Source organism: Balaenoptera acutorostrata, chromosome 13 (genome assembly GCF_949987535.1).
Source record: "Balaenoptera acutorostrata chromosome 13, mBalAcu1.1, whole genome shotgun sequence".
Lineage (NCBI taxonomy): Eukaryota > Metazoa > Chordata > Mammalia > Artiodactyla > Balaenopteridae > Balaenoptera > Balaenoptera acutorostrata.
The window spans coordinates 85,710,742-85,731,512 of NC_080076.1; the positions used below are offsets into that span (position 1 = coordinate 85,710,742).

The window sequence follows — 20,771 nt, forward strand, 5'->3', positions numbered from 1 at the left end:
AACTGGTTTGGCAGAAACGTTATGTGATAAGATAACGTAACCTATGAAACATTTAATCCCAGCTGGCTAAAATTTTCTGCACAACATGCAGTGCCCGGGCAAGGAGGTGGGGAGGAGCTGTGTGCTGCACCAATGAGGCCGGGAAATTTAGTTTGCTTTTGACAGGATTTTATCAAACCGTTCGTACTTCTTCCCATAACTTTGTCAAGTCTTCAGAAAGTCAGAGTTGCTAGGATTGGCCGCTGCAGCTTCTCAGGGGATGGCACCAGGGGAAAACATGGGGGAGAGTGGGAGGGGAGGAGAGGAGAGGTGAGAGGAAAGCCGATTTCACCTCCCGAGTCGCGGCGGCAGGGGGCGAGCTCGACCAGCTCCCCGCTCCCCGCTCTCGCTCCCGCCGCTTTCTGGGCACGTGACCGCCGGCCAGCCTTCTCGCTTTACGGCCCCGTCGCCTGCGGCGGCAGCGATTACCATGGAGACGGGGCTTGGGTGGCGACCGTAACTAGGGAGCCCTTGGAGGAGAAAGCGGCGGCAGCTGGAGGCCGGGAGGTGGACGAGGGGTTCACGCGGCGGGAAGACCCCGGCCTTTGAGGACCAGGGTGGGCGCGCTCTGTGAGTCAGGGGCGGGGGCCCCGGCAAGGAGGGGCCTGGTGCCTCTTGGGGGGCACTCACCCCACCTGGGCTCGGCCTGGGGCAGCTCCAGGGAGACCTGAGCTGGAGGAAGGGGCCGCGCCTGGGCTTTGTGCCCCCACGGACGCACACACCTGCTCCCCCCACCCCCCATGAAGAATTTGGCAAAGTTTGGCAGTCGGAAGAGGCTCTGTACTAAGGGCCCTAGACTTTAAGTCTTAGCAATAATTTTTCAGATGGCGGAACTGAACATTGAGAGGTCTGCTTCTTACTCGCTGTATGATCTTGAATAAGTCACTTCACCACTCAGAGCTTCAGACTCTTAAGTTTGCTGTAAGGAATAAACGAGAGAATATGTTAGGCTTTTTAACTTTCTAGACTGCTACCATTTCTCAAGCACTCTGTGCTGCAACTCGAGCATTTTACATACTTCATTTCATCTAATCTTCAGAACACCCCCACAATTTAGGGTTATCATTTTAACTTTGCCTGTGAGCAGATTTAGACTCCGAGGGGTAAAGTGACTTGCCCAAGGTCACAGAGCAACTGAGTGGTGGAACTGGTATTCAGTGCCAGGAGAGGCTGACTGGAAAGCCAATACTTAACCGCTAAGGTACCTGCTTCTTCCCTTATTCGTATTATTAGAATTGTTGCTAATGCCTGGGTTATCATTTTGCTGCCTGTGGGAATATGAATATATATAAACTGAGTTAGAGAGCTCTAAAATTATTCTCAGAAAGATGAGGCCCGGGATCAATATTTTTAAAGATTTGAGACAGGCTTTCCCAGGAGTATGGCATTCTTTTTATTCCCATGGAAAGGAGCAGAGCTGGTATTGCACATTTCATTGATAGGTTTGTGGACCAGGAAATCAAAATGGAAAACAGAGGGCCCTGCTGATTATTATGCTCAAAATTTCTCTAGAGACATCTCCAAAGAGAAGAATGTCAGATGCAGAGGAAAACCCACTGGAAGAGACAGAAGAATATGGAGAAATAGAAATGGAAGAAGGAGAAGATGAAGAAGAAGAAGAAGAAAAATATCCAAATGATGAAGGGCTAGAAAATATGCAACAGGAATTAAAAGAAGATAACACATTAGCATGGAGAGGGTCTCAGGAGGAGGGGGAAGAGGAGGGGGAGGAAGGGGAGGAGGAAGAGGAAGAAGGAGAAGGGGAGAAGAGAGTGGGGGAGCAAGAGGAGGAAGAGGAAAGGGAGGGAGAGGAAGAGGGGGAAGAATTTGGGAAGGAGGAGGAGGCTGTCAGAGAAGAAGTAGAGGAGGAAGTTGCAGGAGCACAGGAAGAAACCACAGTGAAGCCCCAAGAAATCACCAAGTCCATGATCAGTTTGGAGAGACTTACACCAACTGATTCCCAATCAGTCTTGTCAGGAACACTCCCAGTAAGTAGGAATTTTCATTCATTCAATCATTCGTGTGTTCATTCATTCATTCCTAATCATTAATTGAATGCTTGTTACCCACTTACCTGCCAGGCTCTGCGGATATAAAACCAAGTAAGACACAGTCCATTCTCTTAAGGAGCTCTAGGGTATGTAGGGAGGCAAACATTATAAAACTAAGTGCAGTGATTGAGAGGTACCTAGGAGATATGTATCTATATAAAGGCCGACTTGACCCAGCTTGGAGGATGATCAGGGAAAGCTTCCTGGAGGAGGTGTGTACCAGAGCTGACTTAAAGGACAGGGGTTAGCTGGAGTGTGCTTGTCTAAACAGCCTGTAGAAATCACCTCTGGTCCAAGGAGAAGTGACTCTCTGTGGCTCTGTGGTGGTTTTGGAGGCCACCAGTGCCACTTAGAAGAATAATTTTGCTGTTGTGGGTCTGCTAGTAGGCAAAGGATAAACCTGACACACCCACGATTCATGTTATTTGAGTACAGAATGTCCCAGGCTCTTTTTAAAAAGTGCTTCATAATTCCGACGTGAGGCTAACACTAAGACTGGCTGATTAGGAAGAGAAAGGAAACTAAATGAGGGCATGTAGCAGCGTGTACTGTATTTGAAATCACAATCTCCTTTTTATTTCTTTTTTAAGAAAACCTATAGTGGTAGAGAGTCAAAGCATTCATTACAATCAGAGCTTTTGGAAACACTCGAACTTCCAAGAAGCATGGTCTCACAATTAGAGTTTCTTGATTTGGATCTAACCACTTCTGCGGAACAACACCTTAGTTCCCCTGAAAAGCAGCCTTCAGGCGAGCTTGCAGAGAGAACCGACCAGAGGCCCCAAGATGAATTGGGACAAGAAAGGAGAGACTTGCAACCAGAAAGGGGAGACTTGGAGCCAGAAAAGAGAGAAGGGAGAAAAGAAAAAAGAGTATTATACGTAAATGAGAAAAAAGAAAAAGAATTCCAGCCCAAAGCAAGGATCCCTAAGGTGTCACTGGTCTCCACTGCCACCGAGGACATTTTGTTCCAAAAGGATGACAGTGCCAACGTGTATCCCTTGGTAAGTGCAACATGCTTTTAAATTTCCCCCAGTGTTTTGAGAGTATTGTGAAATAGGGGAATTTTATGCATATGGAAAATAATACCACCAGAAAGCTCCTTTTTAAGCTAATCACAGACCTGTGTCTCTTTAAAGTTCAGTTTGGAGCTGTGGCTGGACATGTGTGACAGTATGTGGACACGAACGCTGCATCTGGGTTCAGCAGCGTTGCTCTGCAGGCAGGAAATTCCGCACGTGGTTTGTCCGTTGTATAGGACGCTGTTTTCTTGGGGGAGACTCAAAATCGACCTCTCCCCTCTCCCCTCTCTCTTCTCGCTCCATCTCTCTCTCTCCCTCCCTTTCCCTCTCTCTCTCCCACATCATAATACTCCTCCTCCATACCACCAGTTCCTTCCCTTTCCCTCCTCTCCTCGCCTCTTCTGCTGTAACTGGCTTGATCCCTTTACCAGCTCCTAAAACGACCACAGGTTCCTAAAGCTATCCATCCCAAGATAGATCAGTAAGTCAAAGGTCTGGAAAAAGTGAAAGCCACCGGGAAAAGCACCAGGCGGTCCCAAGGAGTCTGACTTTGCTGCCGCTGACAGTGTTCCAGGGAGACGCCATCTGCGAGGGTAAAAATATTATCATTTGCCAAGAGAAGGAAGAGGAGGTTTTTTTTTTTTTCCTTCTCCTTCTTTCTTCCTCCATCTGCTACTTTCTGAAAATTGTTTCCTAGGATTCATCTTTTTTTCTCCCCCCACTGTAGATTCATGCCTTTGGAAGATTCGTAAGTGATGGACTGTGTGTACTTAATGCAGTTCCTAACACAGAGTGAGCACTTGACAAGTGTTAACAACTAGGTGATGATGGTTGTGCTGGTGGTGGTGAGGGAAGGGTGCCGAGGGGGAAGTGCAGAGAACTGACAGCCTCCTTTCTGTAGATTTGGCCGACTTTGAGCAATGGAGTTAAAGGTTCAAGCTTGCAATTGCTCAGTCTGAAAGAAAGAATAATTGAGTTTATTTATTTATTTGGCCGCACTGAGCGGCATGTTGGATCTTAGTTCCCCAATCAGAAATTGAACCCTCGCCCCCTGCAGTGGAAGCTCGGAGTCCTAATCACTGGGCCGCCAGGGAAGTCCCAAGAATAATTGAGTTTTAGAGCCCATGAAGACATTTGTCTTGTTTAGCCAACTAACCAGAAATCAGGTAACGTCCCTAATAAGAGCAAGCGATCTTTTTATCCAGGCCCCAGCTACCTGCACTTGACAAAAGCCACTGCACAGGTCTGGGCCCCCTGTTAGCCTTGGGCTCACTGCAGAACCAAACTTTCCTAGGCCTTCTCTCTTTGCAGGTTTGCTTAGCTCTTTGGGTGCGCCGTCTTTCTTTTTCCTTTCCTTTCGCCTTTATTGTTTCTTCTTTTTGTTAAAATGAATAAGTGCTCTTTATAAAAAAATAGACAAAGGCAAAGATTCCTCTTCTCGAACACACTCCCATCCCAATCCCGTTTTCCTGAGGTGACTACTTTTGCAGTTTGGTATAACTGTATCTCTCCAGACCTTTTTTGGTACATATATAAACATGTATCTGCGTGCGCACACACACACGATTTGTGTTTTTAGATGTTTGTTTGTTTGTTTGTTTTTAACCAGTGAGATATTCTGCATTTCTGCATAAATGTTTTTGCACTTAATATGTCTTAGAGGATTTTTTATATCAGTGCATGTATATCCACTTCCTCATTTTAAATTTTTTTATTTTTAATTAATTAATTAATTAATTTTTTTAGCTGTGTTGGGTCTTCATTTCGTGCGAGGGCTTTCTGTAGTTGCCGCAAGCGGGGGCCACTCTTCATCGCGGTGCGCAGGCCTCTCACTATCGCGGCCCCTCCCGTTGCGGGGCACAGGCTCCAGACGCGCAGGCTCAGTAGTTGTGGCTCACGGGCCCAGTTGCTCCGCGGCATGTGGGATCTTCCCAGACCAGGGCTCGAACCCGTGTCCCCCGCATTAGCAGGCGGATTCTCAACCACTGCGCCACCAGGGAAGCTCCACTTCCTCATTTTAAATTCAGCTGTTTCCTTATTGATGGCCATTTATGCTGTTTCTGATTTCTTGCTCTCACCAAAGGTGCTTCAGTGCGTGTGTGCCTCTCCATCTCTGTGCTCGCAGCATATCCTCCTTCTCCTTTGGGCTCCCCCGGCTTATCCCAAAGGCCTGTAATAACTAGCAGTGCTCATGGTAAATAGACCTAACCGTGAATACCATCTCCAGCCAAGTAACAAGGTATCATGTGTTTATGAGAAGGAATCATATAACTATCAAATACAGTGAAATCTGATTTTGACAATAAAGTTTTGTTTTCCAGATGACCACGTTTTAGAAGAAGATCGATGTGAGAGGCGGCTGTCTCCATCATCATTCGCCATGAGTGTTAAAACTAGTGCAAAATGCGATGAGTGTTAGTACTGTGTGATTTCCGTTAACGTGAGGGCTGCTCAAGCAAGGAAGTTCTGTTACTACTGAGCGAGGTCAGCCCAGTTTTGACCTTGAAAGAGTTGTCTTACCTGGAGACAGGAGTCTAGTTAAGAGTATTTTCTTTTTGTAACTAATTTGTTGAATCTCAAAATAAATTTCCAGGACGACTATCAGGCCTTTTAGAATTAGCAGGTTTCCAAAAGAACCATCTCACTTGAAGAAATTGGCTCTTAAGAACCAGCCAGATATGAAATAGTTCCGTTCCTAGAAGTTGCAGCTTGAGGCAATTATGATTCCGTAATTCTACCACTCACGCCCACGCAATAAAAGACCTAAATGTAAATATAAGTTACAGCGAATGAGCAGATAGAATCAGGAGAGAATGGGGAATGAAGCGTGTAGGAGAGAAATCGGCCACGTCGCCCACTCTGTCTTGGGAGAAATATGCGGTACATCAATTTAACCTTAAGTATCATTCAAAGATCAGAAAGGAAACTCACCAGATTTCATTTCTTTATTTATTTTTCTTTTGGCCGTGAGGCATGCAGGATCTTAGTTCCCCGACCAGGGATGGAACCCACACCCCCTGCAGTGGCAGCTTGGGGTCTTAACCACTGGACTGCCAGGGAAATCCCATCACCAGATTTCATTTCTATGCTCCAATATAACCCACTGATTTTTAGTAACTAATCACTTAGCCATCACTTTAAACACTCTACCACATCAGCCTTGGTTAATTTTTTAAATAGACTTTATTATTTGGGGGCAGTTTTAGGTTTATAGAAAAACTGAATGAAAAGCACAGAGAATTCCCACATACTCCCTTGTGCCTCCTTCCCCCCTCATCTCCTCTATTATTACCATCTTGCATTAGTGCAGTACATTTGTCGCAATTGATGAGCCAATATGGTGAGTTAGAATTACCTTAAGTCCATAGTTTACCTTAGGGTTCACTCTATGTTGTACATTCTCTGGGCTTTGACAAATGCATAATGACATGTATCTACCATTGTTGTTTGATACAGAGTAGTTTCACTGCCCTAAAAATGTCCTGTGCCCTACCTGTTCATCTCTCCCTCCCCCTTATTCCCCCAACCCAAGCCCCTGACAACCACTGATTTTTATTGTCTCCATAGTTTTGCCTTTTCCACGGTGTCATGTGGTTGGAATCATACAGTTTGAAGCCTTTTCAGGCTGGCTTCTTTCACTTAGCAACATGCATTTAAGGTTCCTCCACATCTTTTCATGGCTTGCAAGCTCATTTCTTTTTATTGCTGAATAATATTCCGTTGTATGAACATACCACAGTTTATCCGTAATTTTTTTAAGAGACGTTGAATACAAAAATATACATAAACAAACTACTATTGAATTGGAAGCAGTAGTCAGATTTATAATACCTGTTATTTTTCATTTCATGAAATTTTTATTTTGGACTTGTTCCTGGCAGTGTGGAATTTTTAATCCTCCTAAGGGAGTTTTGTCTCTTTTATACTTTATCCTTCCAGGGAAAATCGTGTATAACGAACAGATACCCAGGCTGAATAATTGCCTTTCTTATGAAGTTACTTAGTGACTTTATTATAACTTGTCCATCCTACGTACTCTCATTCAGTAAATTGAATTTCACAACGTTAAGTGCTCACTGTGTGTCTGGTACTGAGCTGGGTCTAGGTCCTGGGGAGAAGATGAATAGGAATTTGTTTCTATTTACTGTTGAAGACTTTCTTTTAAAGAAAACGTCTTTATTGAAATATAACATAAACAGAAAGAGCACACGCAAGTGTAGAACTCATTGAATTCTTACACAGTAAACACTCCTGTGTAAGCACCACGTAGCTTTTCTTTTCTTTTTAAATCGAGGTAGAATTCACATCCATAAAATCCACCCTCTTAACTTTTTCTTAAAAGATTGTGGTAAAAGGCACATAACATAAAATTTACCACCTTAACCATTTTTAGGTGTAAAAGCTCAGTGGTATTGAATACATTCACATGGTTGTGCAGCCACTATCATCACCCATCCCCATAACTCTCTTCATCTTGTGAAACACACACTGTACCCACAAACACCGACTCCCCATCCCCACCCCGGTCCCTGGCTACTGCCCTTCTACTTTCTGTCTCTATGAGTTTGACTACTCTAGGGACCTCATATAAGTGGAACCATTCAGTTCATATTTGTCTTTTTGTGGCTGATGTATTTTACTTACATAATGTCCTCAAGGTTCATCCATGTCGGAGCATGTGTCAGAATCTCCATCCCTTTGGAGGCTGCATAATACTCACCTTTTGTTTATCCATTCATCTGTCGATGGACACTGGCTTGTTTTCCACCTTTTGGCTACCGTGAAATATGCTGCTATGAGCACGGGTGTACACATATCTCTCCGAGACCCTGTTTCCTGTTCTTTTGGGTAGATACCCAGAAGTGTACTTGCTGGAGTATATGGTAATTGTATTTTCAGTTTTTTGAGGAACCTCCATACTGTTTTCCACAGCAGCTGCACCATTTCACACTCCCACCAGTAACGCACAAGGGTCCCAGTTTCTCCACATCCTTGTAAAGTTTACCCTTTAAAATTAAAAAAAGTTTATAAAATTTATTTTTGTTGAAATATAGTTGATTTACAATGTTGTGTTAGTTTCAGGTGTACAGCAAAGTGATTCATATGCATGTGTGTGTATATATATATATATATTTTTTCTTTTTCAGATTCTTTTCCCTTATAGGTTATTACAAGATATTGAGTATAGTTCCCTGTGCTATACAGTAGGTCCTTGTTGGTTATCTATTTTATATATAGTAGTGTGTATCTGTTAATCCCAAGCTCCTAATTTATCCCTCCCACCCCCCCTTCCCCACTTTCGTAACCATAAGTTTGTTTTCTATGTCTGAAAATTTACCCTTTTAAAGTGTACAGTTGATTGGTTTTTTGTTTGTTTGTTTGTTTTTTAAATTTATTTATTTATTTTATTTTATTTTTGGCTGTGTTGGGTCTTCGTTTCTGTGTGAGGGCTTTCTCTAGTTGCGGCAAGCGGGGGCCACTCTTCATCGCGGTGCGCGGGCCTCTCACTATCGCGGCCTCTCTTGTTGCTGAGCACAGGCTCCAGACGCGCAGGCTCAGTAGTTGTGGCTCACGGGCCTAGTTGCTCCGCGGCATGTGGGATCTTCCGGGACCAGGGCTCGAACCCGTGTCCCCTGCATTGGCAGGCAGATTCTCAACCACTGCGCCACCAGGGAAGCTCCAGTTGATTGGTTTTTAGCCTGTTCCCTAGGTTATGCAACCGTTGCCAGTATCTAATTTCAGAACATTTCCGTCCCCCCAAAAAGAAACCCATACGCAGTAAGCAGTCGTCCCCCCAGTCCCCCTCCCCTCACCCCCTGGCAACCACTGATCTGCTTCCTGTCTCTATGGATCTGCCTATTCTGGACATTTTATGTAGATGGGGTCACACAGTATGTGGTCCTTTGCATTTGGCTCCTAGCATCACGTTTCAGGGGTCATCCGCGGTGTCGCGTGCTCTTGAGGACTTCTCAAGGTGATGTCTCTTCATTGGCTGATGATGTGAATCCTTCTCCTCCAGGACTCAGGCCGGGAGTACCCGGTGTCACAGCTCTGGGTTCGTGCACCGTAGCGTCTTCCCGCTTTTACCTTTGTCTTCCAGACCATGACCTGGTCGTTCGGATGGAACAGTTCCCTTCCTGTTTACTACATTCAAGACGAAAACCAGAGAGTTCTTCTGTATGCCAGTGCTCACACTGCGGTCATCTACAATGTCTTCAAGAATAACCAGCACCATCTTCAGGTTTGCAGGTTTTCTTACTTCAAGTGAAAGAGGTTGTCTTTAACCTGAATATAGCACTTTGGTTGTTATTGTTGTTGCTTTTTAATTAATTAATTGATTTATTTTTGGCTGTGTTGGGTCTTTGTTGCTGTGTGCAGGCTTTCTCTAGTTGCGGCGAGCAGGGGCTACTTTTTGTTGTGGTGTGCAGGCTTCTCATTGCGGTGGCTTCTCTTGTTGCGGAGCACGGGCTCTAGGCGCATGGGCTTCAGTAGTTGTGGCATGCAGGCTCAGTAGTTGTGGCTCACGGGCTCTAGAGCGCAGGCTCAGCAGTTGTGGCGCATGGGCTTAGTTGCTCCGTGGCATGTGGGATCTTCCCGGACCAGGGCTCGAACCAGTGTCCCCTGCATTGGCAGGCGGATTCTTAACCACTGTGCCACCAGGGAAGTCCAGCACTTTGTTTTTTATTTCAGGGGTCAACTTCATTCCATCTCATTCACGTTTTCCTTCCTCTCTTCTGAACCATAGCAAATTCTGTTTTTAGGAACACATTTTATTGTTCGTTTTCTCTCTGATTCTAATCAGAATCAATGTGCAAATAGCAGTTGACTTTAATTTTATAGTAACTAGAATCTAAAGCATCTGTATTTTTTACATTTCTGTAAAAATGTGGTCAGGAGAGACCATGTTGTCTCCACAGGACTATGGTGAGATGCAAAGGGCAGGAATTCGGACCTAATAAAAACTCAGACTCCTTTCCAGGGCTCAGAGGGCTTTGATCCTCCTACTCATGCTGAGAAGTGAGTGTTAATATTCCCATTTCACAGGAGAGGAAACTGAGATTCAGAGGGATTTAGCTGACTTGCCCAAGGCTGTGCTAGCAGATGCTGAAGCCAGGTCTTACATCCAGGTCTCCTGACTTGACAGTATTAAGTAGGTCAGTCTTTCCTCCTGTCTCCTCCCTCCAGCACTTGGCTTTATTTACACCCTGCTCCGTGCCTCCCCGAATGCCCCACATGCCTGCCTTCCCCTCACCGCTCTGCCTCCTCTGTTCCGGATGTTTTTGACCCCTTTCGTTTTCATCATTTACCTGTCCAAATGTCACGTTTTCCTGGTGTCCGACTTTCTACTAGCTAACCCGGTAAACAGTTCCCTGTTACCCTTTTCAGTTGACATATAAGGACCTTCCTTAGTCAATGCCTAGATCAGAAACTTCACAAAGTATTTTCCGAGACTCAGCCAGTACTCAGCATCGTGCCAGGGATCCAAGACACGTGGGTGTAACTTAAGGAATTTGCTTTCTAGAAGTCCTGAAATACACACACAGTCAGCAAGCAGCCCTTCCCAGAGCTGAGTTGAACGTGTGGCGCCGAGCGCAGAGGTGGCAGCAGGGGGAGAAGGCACAGTGTGGTGGGCAGGCTCAGAGTCGGGGGCGGGCGGGGCCGAGGGGCTGAGAAGCAGGGAGCAGCCAGGCGGGCGTCCAGCCTCCGCAGGGTTGGGTGGCCGGGGGTGGCCTCGGCCATTCGTTCGTTCATTCATACATCCCACATGTATTTATCATAACCACTGTGTTTCAGGTGATGGGTCTGTAGTTATGACCAAAATAGATCTAGTCCCCCCTCATGGAGAGACAGTCGTTAAACAAGTGAACACATAAGTATATACCTAAAGATTTTAACAGTTGCTCGAAAGGAAATGTGAAAACGCTCTAAGAGGGAAGAATCAGGGTGAGAGGAGACTTCCTCTGGATTGAGTGGGCAGGGAATAAAAAAGTGCTGTTTGGGCTTCCCTGCTGGAGCAGTGGTTGAGAATCTGCCTGCCAATGCGGGGGACACGGGTTCGAGCCCTGGTCTGGGAAGATCCCACATGCCGCGGAGCAACTAGGCCCGTGAGCCACAACTACTGAGCCTGCGTGTCTGGAGCTTGTGCTCTGCAACGAGAGAGGCCGCGACAGTGAGAGGCCCGCGCACCGCGATGAGTGGCCCCCGCTCGCCGCAACTAGAGAAAGCCCTCGCACAGAAACGAAGACCCAACACAGCTAAAAATAAATAAATAAATAACTTAATTAATTTAAAAAAAAAGGGCTGTTTGTGCTAAGACCTGAAGGCTGAGCATGAACCAACCCGGGGCCATTTTGCAGGGAAGAGCATCCCAGACAGACAGAGAGAGCTCTGAGTTTTCAGGCCTCGTGTGTGAGGCCCAGAGAGGAAGCCAGAGTGAGCGAGGGGTGACATGGAAGGAGGGAAACAGGGGCTGTTTCCCGGCTGCCATCTTGTTTGTGTTTCCAGAAGATTCCTCTGTTGTGTGGGGAAGACTGTAGGAGGATACGAGTGAAAGCAGAGAGGCCTGTGCGGAGGCTTTGGTTCCAGAGCTGCTCAGTGGCCTGAGTGAGCAGTTCTGGGGGAGATGAGGCTGGTAGGGAGGTTTGGGGGGGCTGGAGGTGGGGGGACCTGGACATTTATTCTCCACGTGGGTTCAGAGTCGGGTATACGCCTCGACCCCTAGGAAGCCGCTGTTCTTGCAGGGAGTGCAGCTTACCCTGCGAGTGTTTTGAGGGGAAGTTTGAAACCTCTGGCTGTAGAGAAACACCAGGGAGGGCGGGTGGGAGTAGGATTTTCAGCCAGCGGCATCTGGAAAGGGAGCTCAGGTGTGCCTCCGGGGCCCCGCCTTTCCTGCTGGTGCCAGGGCTGGGCCCCCCAAACCGCTGTCTCAGAGCGACTTCTCTCCACGTCTGCAGGGCCACCCCAACGTCATCTCCTGCCTCTGCATCAGCGAAGACAGGCGCTGGGTCGCCACAGCCGACAAAGGGCCCGACTGCCTGATAATCATATGGGACTGCTTCTCGGGGTAGGCATGTCGCAGCCGCTTCCCCCCGCATTTTTGTGCAGCGCCTGCCACCGTGACCGCAAAAAAAGGAGTCATGCCGTTCCGGGGGTACAGAAGCCGGTGCTGGGAGGCAGGGCGAGGGGCGAGGTTCTCAGGGGAGGTTGTCTTATTGCCCCAAGGCCTGTTGGGATGACATTACTTTGGTGAATTTCCCATGGGTGATTCTTGGCTCTTTAAGCCCAGAAACTTGGTTTGTCGGTGGCCCCCAGGCGGACTGGGTTGAGGGAGGCCAACTCACTCTCACCCAGCTGGGAGACCCAGAGAAATGATGTGACTTTCACCATCTGCCAAAAAAAAAAAAAAGACTAATCGTACTTACTGTCTTCATTTCCCTGGGCTGCTGTAAGAAATTACCCCAATCTGGGTGGCTTAAAATCACAGAAATTTATTTTCTCACTGTTCATGAGGCCAAATGTCTGAAACTGGGGAGTCTGCAGGGAGCTCCTGGGGTCCTGAGAGAGAATCTGTCCCATGCTGCCCTCCTGCTTCGGGTGGTTGCGGGCATCCTTGGTGGTCCTTGACCTGTAGACACATCGCTCCAGCCTCTGCTTCCATCTTCATGTGGCGTCTCCCGCTCTGCGTCTCTCTGCAAGGTCTTCTCTTTTATAAGGACTCCAGTCATTGGGTTTAGGGTCCACCCTAACCGGTATGACCTCATCCTAACTAATTACATCTGCAGAGACTCTCTTTCCGTATAAGCTCGCATTCTGAGGTTCTGGGTGGCATGAATTTCGAGGGGGTGCTCTTTGATCTACTCTACTTACCCTACGGGATTGTGAGGAAGATCCAGAGCACAGCACCCGGCCCAGGATAGGTGCTCACAGATGTGTGTCCTTTTGTAATTCCTGGTCCTAGAGGCAGAGAGCAGTGCTAGGTTCACCGACAAGATTGTAAGGCCTTGGTTGGGTGTGTAGCGGGGTGGGAGGGGGTGAGGTGCGGGGTGGACGAGTCCAGGTGGAGAAGAAGGTTAGGAGGAAGGTATGTTGAATGTCCTGTGACACAGGAGCTGCTCTCTCCCGGGTGACCGCTGGCCTCCCTGGGGCCGTATTACCTCATCATTTCCCTTGGCCCCTCTGACACCGTAGCCCCCTGGCCCTCGTCCTGCGCTCTGTCTGTTCCCTCTCAGACTCTTTTCATCCTCCTGTGGCCCTTCCTTAGCTGTGGCCATGCTCTCCAGCCAGGCAGGAGCAGAGCCAGGGTTTGAAACCGCGCCATCTTACTCTCAACAGCCATCTCAGTGTTTCCTGTGTGCTGATGGGGGAGCTGCTAGAGGACACTCCACCTGCACGTCCCACGGGCATCTCCTGCTAAAACGTCCGAAAGTCCTGCGCCTCCACCTCCAAATAACTTCTGACCCTGCATCCACCGCCTCTGCCCGCCCTCTCCTGCGTGGGCCCTTGCAGTAGCCTCCTGACCGATCTCCCCCACTGCAGTTTCGCTCTTCAACACAGCCTCCGTGACACTGAACCGCTTTTAAATGTATATACAATTCACTGGCATTAATTACATTCACAGTGTTGTGCAGCCATCGCCACTCTTTCCAGAACACTCGCAGCACCCAACCAGAAAATCTGAACTAATGAATTCCTCATTCTCCCTCCCCCCAACCTCTAATCTACTTTCTGTCACTAAAGATTTGCCTATTCTGGACATCTCATGTCCGTGGAATCATACAATATGTGGCTTTTGTGTCTGGCTTCTTTTACTTAGCATAATATTTTCAAAATTCTTCCATGTTGTAGCATGAATCAGTACTCCATTCCTTTTTATAGCTGTTTAAGATTCCATTGCATGGATATACCACACTTTGTTTATCCATTCATCTGCTGATTTTTTTAAAATCACTTTAATACATTTTAATTGGAAGCTAAAGTCTCCTTTGGCCACCATCTCCAATCCTAGTCCTCTAGGTAGTCAATTTGGTGTGTTTCCTTCCAGAACATTTGCTGTTGTTTTAAATGCACATGTGTAAGGGGACTTCCCTGGCAGTCCAGTGGTTAAGACTCCGTGCTTCCACTGCAGGGGCCACAGGTTCCATCCCTAGTCAGGGAACTAAGATCCTGCCTGCCTCGAGGCCAAAAAAAAATACACATGTGTGGCCATCATCATCTATCATCATGTGGTTTTTCTCTACAACATTTTGAGCGTGATCTTTTCCCATGTGCGAAATCCTAATGGGCTCCCCTGCTGCCTGTTGCCAGCTCAGCCCTTGTTACAGGGAGTACACGCTCACATCCTAGCCACGCAAACACCTCCCCCACGAAATCAAATTCCCGTCTGCTTGCCTAGCGGTCATCTCTAGCGATTACATGCTTTTCAGCTGCAAGAAATGGTACATCCACCTGACACACACGAGGGAAAGTCACCTCCTGCATCAGGAAGTCCTGAGGCAGGAAGGATGGGCCCCTCTGGTGCCTCTCTTCTCTCAAGCCTTTGCTGACAGCTCCCCTGCCCCAGGCAGAGCTGGCCTCCATTCAAACAGTGTTTATCCTTTGCTTCTTTCTTGTTTATAGAGCTGTCTCCCCCACTAGACCGGGGGTGACTCTGGCAGTCATTTTTAAAAATTACAAAGTGAAGTGTATCTGTGGTTAACAATTAAAATGATATGTCGATATGAGTTTTATGATATTGCAAATGATGACTCTGGGAACCCAGAAAGGATTATCTGATTTTAGAATTAATATTCACCTTATTAAAGTGATAAATGGTACTTCTTCCTTGAGATTAATTCAACTTAAATCTTACTGTGTAAATCTAGCGTATTTTTGCAATTGCCTATAAGGGGGCTTTGATTAATGTTTGGTCTCACAAATTTTATTAACTCCTTTTAAACATTTTAAACTGCATTTAGAAATTGAATATATTCAGTTTCATCTTTAAGTTCTTTAGTAGTCTGATTAACAAATAAATCCTTCACCAGTACTTAAGTAATTCCTGTAAATCTAATAAATTAGACATAAATATGGCAAGTCCTAAGTTCTCTTAAGTGTTCTAGTATTGTTTATAAACCTAATACAATTTGAATTTAAAATCACAAGTCTAAATCAACTACAGACTTTCAATTAGAATCACAAATTAATCTGTTAGAGACTCTAATATGCTAAATTCTCTTAAACATGACCCATTCTTAAAAAAAGGAACAAATTCTCTTGTCACAAATATGTTAAGAGTACAGGTCCAACTGACTTCATCTTCTCTGCACTTAATTCTAAATATCCCCGGGGATGAGATACACCTTCCCACGAAGAACGTCATTATGTCATTCCCAACAACTTTAGGACTCCCTTCCCAAGGGAATTTTTGGGGCCACGTCTCAGTGGGATAAAATTTCTCAAGTGACAGAGAGCCAGACAGGTCCTCAGCTAGGGCACAGACTTGGTTCCAGCCAATTGGGACACCGATGTGACATACTGAGGCCTGTGCACATTCGCTGTAACAAGGTCTCCATAATGAAAAACCAACGGGGGGTCTGCATAGCCCGCGTTCCGGGATTAAGTCTTCCTACCACCCACTCTTCTAGTGGAAGTCAGGGACCCCCACCACATCACAGCCTACTTCCATCATTGCTTCAGCTGTTTCTTGCATTTCTTTGGCTCTCTCAGATATTCAGATATCATCTAATTAAATTCTGCGGGTGTTAAGGCTTTGTCTGTATCTTACAGTTCTAAAGTCTTGCCAGTGACACAATACAGACACGTAGGGAAAAAAAAAAAAGGAAGTCCCCCTTCACCCAGACCTATATCCAGAGTCACCATGTAGTTTGGAGTTCATTCCTCCAGAGTTTTTTCTATACATGTAAATACACACACACACACACACACACACACACTCTCTCTCTCTCTCTCTCTCTCTCTCTCTCTCTCTCTCTCTCTCAGGATGATGCTACGTCTACTGTTTTGCTATTTGCTTTTTTCCACAAAATTTTGGTCACTTTCCCAAATCTACCTCATTCTTTTGGAAGGTGGCTTTCCTTTTCATTATATGGTTTACCATGATACTTTTTAAACAAATCCCATATTAATGGATATTTGTGTTGTTTCCAGATTTTTGCTATTAAAGCAGTGCCACAGTAAGCATGAATTTGGCATTTATCTCTGTTTACTTTTGCTATTATTTCTCTAGGAAAAAAAAGTTGTAGAAGTGGAATTGGCGGGTCTTAGGGTGTGTGCATTGAGGATTTTGACAGATGCAGGGAAGTTGCTGTCGAGAAAGCCTGTGCTTGTTTACACTCCCCCTTCTGGAGGAGGACGCCGGCTTTCCTGAAAGCTAGGATGGTGTCCTAGACATCTTGTTTCATGTTCTCATCCTTCACGCCTGGCACAGAATCAGCACTCGATAATGAAGGAGAGACTAGAGCTCCAGGAGAGAACAAATAGCACGTTTATGTGCTGCCCTGAGTTAGTTTTTGTTTTAAATTTGAGGTAAAATTCACATAACATAAAAGTAACCATTTTAAAGTGAACAACTCAGTGGCATTTAGTATATTCACAGTGTGGTGCAACCGCCGCCTCTATCTGGTTCCAAAACATTTTCTTCGCCGCAGAAGGAAACCCTGAAACCATTAGCCTTCACATCCCGCTCCCCTACCCTCTGGAAAACACGCACCTGCTTTCCGCCTCTATGGATTTGCCTATCTTGGAGGTTTGATATAAATGGAATCATACAATATGTGTCCTTTGGTGTCTGGCTTCTTTCACTCAGCACCATGGTTTCAAGGTTCATCCGTGTCATCGCCTGTGTCAGTGCTTCTCTCCTTTTTTATGGCGGAGCAACTTTCCATCATGTGGGTGGACCACGTTTGTTTCTCCGTAGCTGTTCTGTTCCTGACCTGGGTGTCCCCCGTCCTGTTTTGCAGCATTCCTGTGCACACGATATTCGACAGCTGCCCAGAAGGTGACGGCATCAGGGCCATGGCCATCACCCGTGACGCCAAGTACCTGGCGACCATCTCAGACGCTGAGATCCAGGTACAGGGCCTGTCACGGCAGCTTCAGCGGCTGGCCCGCCCGTCACAAGTGTCCCCGCGAGCAGCTCTGCTTAGGCCGTGTGGCGTCCGTGGTTCTCTGGGTGGAGGGGGGTGACCGGTCAGGGGCGCCCTGCCTGCGGCTTAGCTCACTGTGCTTTGCTTAGTTAGCGGAAGTCACTGGCTTACCCAAAGGGGGGTAGGTTCCTCCAGTAGCCTTCAGGAACCTTCTCACTCTCCTCTGTCTGCCATCACTTACAGAAAGTTTGCATCTGGAGGTGGACTTTAGCGGTGGAAACACCGGCCTGCACTCTTAACCTTCCCAAAGAGTATGGTTTTCAGGTGAGTTCATTTCGAGCCTGTAAGGATCCACCTAAAGGTACACTGAAGCCAGTTCAAAACTACTTTTTGCTTTACTAGGGGTTTTTTTATGGTGCACTAGAGCTTTTTAAAAACTCCTGTCCATGATCTCATTTTATTTTTGATGATAATAGCTAAGTTTTTTGATCACTTCTTATGTGCCAGATTCTGCTAAGTTCTTTGCATACAGTATCTCATGTAATCCACGCAAACATGCTGAGAAGATGTTACTGTGGGATTCATATTACTACTATTAACTATCAAATAATTGGTCTAAAGTCACCCAGCTAGCAGCCTTTCTTATTCTAGAAGCATGTTCTGAACTGCTCTTCATATAAGGGAGTTATTATTCTCGATTTGCGTGAGGTGACTTGCTGAGGGCACCCAGAGCATTGACTGTGCTGCTCTACATCGTCTCATTCATGCTCGCAGCCGTCATTCACCTGCATTTATTGAGTACCTACTGTGTACCAGACACTGTGGTAAGGATGTACGTGGCTTGTGTGAACCAGAACCCAAGCAGGGGGTCTGGGTGACTGGCCTCAGCGAGGCACACATCATCATAAGCTTTACGTCCCTCTTCTCTCCTGCTCTCCCTCCGCCAACGTTCCTTGGGCTCCCTCAAAAAAATTTCCTTCCTTTTTTTTTTTTGGCCACACCGCATGGCTTGCAGGACCTTAGTTCCCCGACCAGGGTCAAACCTGCACCCTTGGCAGTGAAAGCGCAGAGTCCTAACCACTGGACCGCCAGGGAAGTGCCCCCCCCAAATTTCCTTACTTCTCAAAGCTACCAGCCATACCTGGGTATTTAGGATGGGTTTTTCTATTGCTACCAAAAATGCGTTGGGGATGTTGATAGAGGTTGCATTGAATCTATAGATTGCTTTGGGTAGTCTTGTCATCTTTTTTTTTTTTTTTAAATATTATTTATTTATTTATTTATTTTTGGCTGTGTTGGGTCTTTGTTTCTGTGAGAGGGCTTTCTCCAGTTGCAGCAAGTGGGGGCCACTCTTCATCGTGGTGCGTGGGCCTCTCACTATCGCGGCCTCTCTTGTTGCGGAGCACAGGCTCCAGACGTGCAGGCTCAGTAGTTGTGGCTCACGGGCCTAGTTGCTCCGCGGCATGTGGGATCTTCCCAGACCAGGGCTCGAACCCGTGTCCCCTGCATTGGCAGGCGGATTCTCAACCACTGCACCACCAGGGAAGCCCAGTCTTGTCATCTTAACAACGTTCTCTTCCAGTCCACGAGCATGGATGTCTTTCTGTTTATTTTATTTGTTTTTTTTTAATAGATTTATTTTACTTATTTATTTATTTATTTATGGCTGCGTTGGGTCTTTGTTGCTGCACGCAGGCTTTCTCTAGTTGCAGCGAGCGGGGGCTACTCTTCATTGCAGTGCGTGGGCTTCTCATTGCGGCGGCTTCTCTTGTTGTGGAGCACCGGCTCTAGGAACGCGGGCTTCAGTAGTTGTGGCACGTGGGCTCAGTAGTTGTGGCACACGGGCTCAGTAGTTGTGGCTCATGGGCTCTAGAGCGCAGGCTCAGTAGTTGTGGTGCATGGGCTTAGTTGCTCCATGGCATGTGGGGTCTTCCTGGACCAGGGCTTGAACCCGTGTCCCCTGCATTGGCAGGCGGATTTTTGACAACTGCTCCACCAGGGAAGCCCCTGTCTTTCTGTTTATTTACATCTTCTTTAATTTCTTTCAGCAGCGTTTTGTAGTTTTCAGCGTACAAATCTTTCACCTCCTCAGCTAAATTTATTCCTAATTTTTTTTTTGATGCTATTATTAAGTGGAATTGTTTTCTTAATTCTCTTCTCAGAATGTTCATTGTTAGTGTATAGAACTTCAGTTGATTTCTATATTGCAGCTTTGCTAAATACACATGGCTATTGAAATTTCAGGAATTCCCTGGCGGTCCAGTGGTTGGGACTCCGCATTTACAGTGCAGGGAGCTCAGGTTCAATCCCTGGTCAGGGAACTAAGATCCCCACAAGCCGCGTGGCATGACCCAAACAAACAAAAACGTAAATTGATTAAAATTAAAGTACAAATTCATTTCCTCGGTTTCACGAGCCACATTTCAGCTACTCATTATCCATGTGTGGCTGGTGGCTACCATTGTTGACAGTACAGGTGATAGAACATCTCCACCCCAACGGGAAGTGCTGCTGGACTGCACCACACAAGCCCCCCCAGCTCTGGGTGAGCCCACCCCTCAGCCTCCTCTGGACCCGGGCCCCAGCGGGCTGAATGTAGCTGGGGAGAAGCACCCAACCCAGCGGATTCATCTTACTTGGAATTCAATCACGAATTTCAGGACGGCTCTGGGCCTGGCTTGGCCGCTCTGGTCGGCTGTCCTTTTCATTTCTAGAGACGACAGTTCCACACCTGCTTCTCCCACCTGCCCCCGCCCTGCTTCCCATGCTCAGTGGATGACCGCCCCCAACCCCGTGTTTCATTGAGAAAATGGAAGCCATCAGATACAAACACGGGCCTGTTCTCCCTCCCCAGCCTGCAACACACCTTCAACCCTGCCATCTTCTCTTTTCCCCTCTGACTGCAGCGAAGGGCCAGCGCACTAGATCCCCCCGCTGGCTGCCTCAGGGCCCTTCTCCTGCAGCTGTCAACTCTCGCTCTACTGTGAATAAACATGCTTTCGGACCACCGGTCCTGAGAGAACTCCTCTGACCCCACGTCTCCTTCCAGCTACGCCCTCTGCGCCTCTTCCCCGGGAAACGTCTCAGAAGCCAGAAGCGCTGTCCACACTTGCTTTCTCTACTTCCTCGTCTCATTTACTTTTTTTTTTTTTTTTTGCAAGAAATAGTTGACCTCTTTACATTTTATTGCTAAATAAGGCATACATGCAAAATGTGTACATTTTAAGGAAGAAAATAAAATGTACCTGTGTGCTCACCACTGGATCATGAAATAGAACGTTACCTAAACCCTAGAAACCCCTGTGTGCCCCTCCCCGGTCTCATCCCAAGCTTTGCTCCCCGGAGTTAACCATTATCCCAAATTTTGTGTTATACCTGCCTGTGCTTTTCTTTATACTTTTCCCCAGTGATGTATGTATCCTTCAATACGGTCTTCTTTCATTTTGCCTGTTTTTGACCTTTCTGTGTTTGGAATCAGACTAATCGCTTCATCTGCTCAGTGTTGTTTCTGAGATTCACTCATGTTGATTCTTTTTTTTTTTTTTTTTTTTTTAAAGGATATCTTTTTTTTTTTA

General features: G+C 46.6%; 1 protein-coding gene across 1 annotated transcript in view; it reads left to right on the forward strand.

The window, feature by feature from the left end:
- The first annotated feature begins 474 nt into the window (after positions 1 to 474).
- CFAP251 (cilia and flagella associated protein 251) overlaps positions 475 to 20,771 on the forward strand; it is a 70,985-nt gene continuing 50,688 nt past the window's right edge. The window contains exons 1-7 of the mRNA XM_057527381.1: positions 475 to 609; positions 1,552 to 2,027; positions 2,681 to 3,094; positions 9,213 to 9,353; positions 12,067 to 12,176; positions 17,071 to 17,182; positions 17,440 to 17,520. Of these exons, the coding sequence (XP_057383364.1) occupies positions 1,572 to 2,027; positions 2,681 to 3,094; positions 9,213 to 9,353; positions 12,067 to 12,176; positions 17,071 to 17,182; positions 17,440 to 17,520 (1,314 nt within the window). The 5' untranslated portion in view covers positions 475 to 609; positions 1,552 to 1,571. The remainder of the gene's footprint in view (positions 610 to 1,551; positions 2,028 to 2,680; positions 3,095 to 9,212; positions 9,354 to 12,066; positions 12,177 to 17,070; positions 17,183 to 17,439; positions 17,521 to 20,771) is intronic.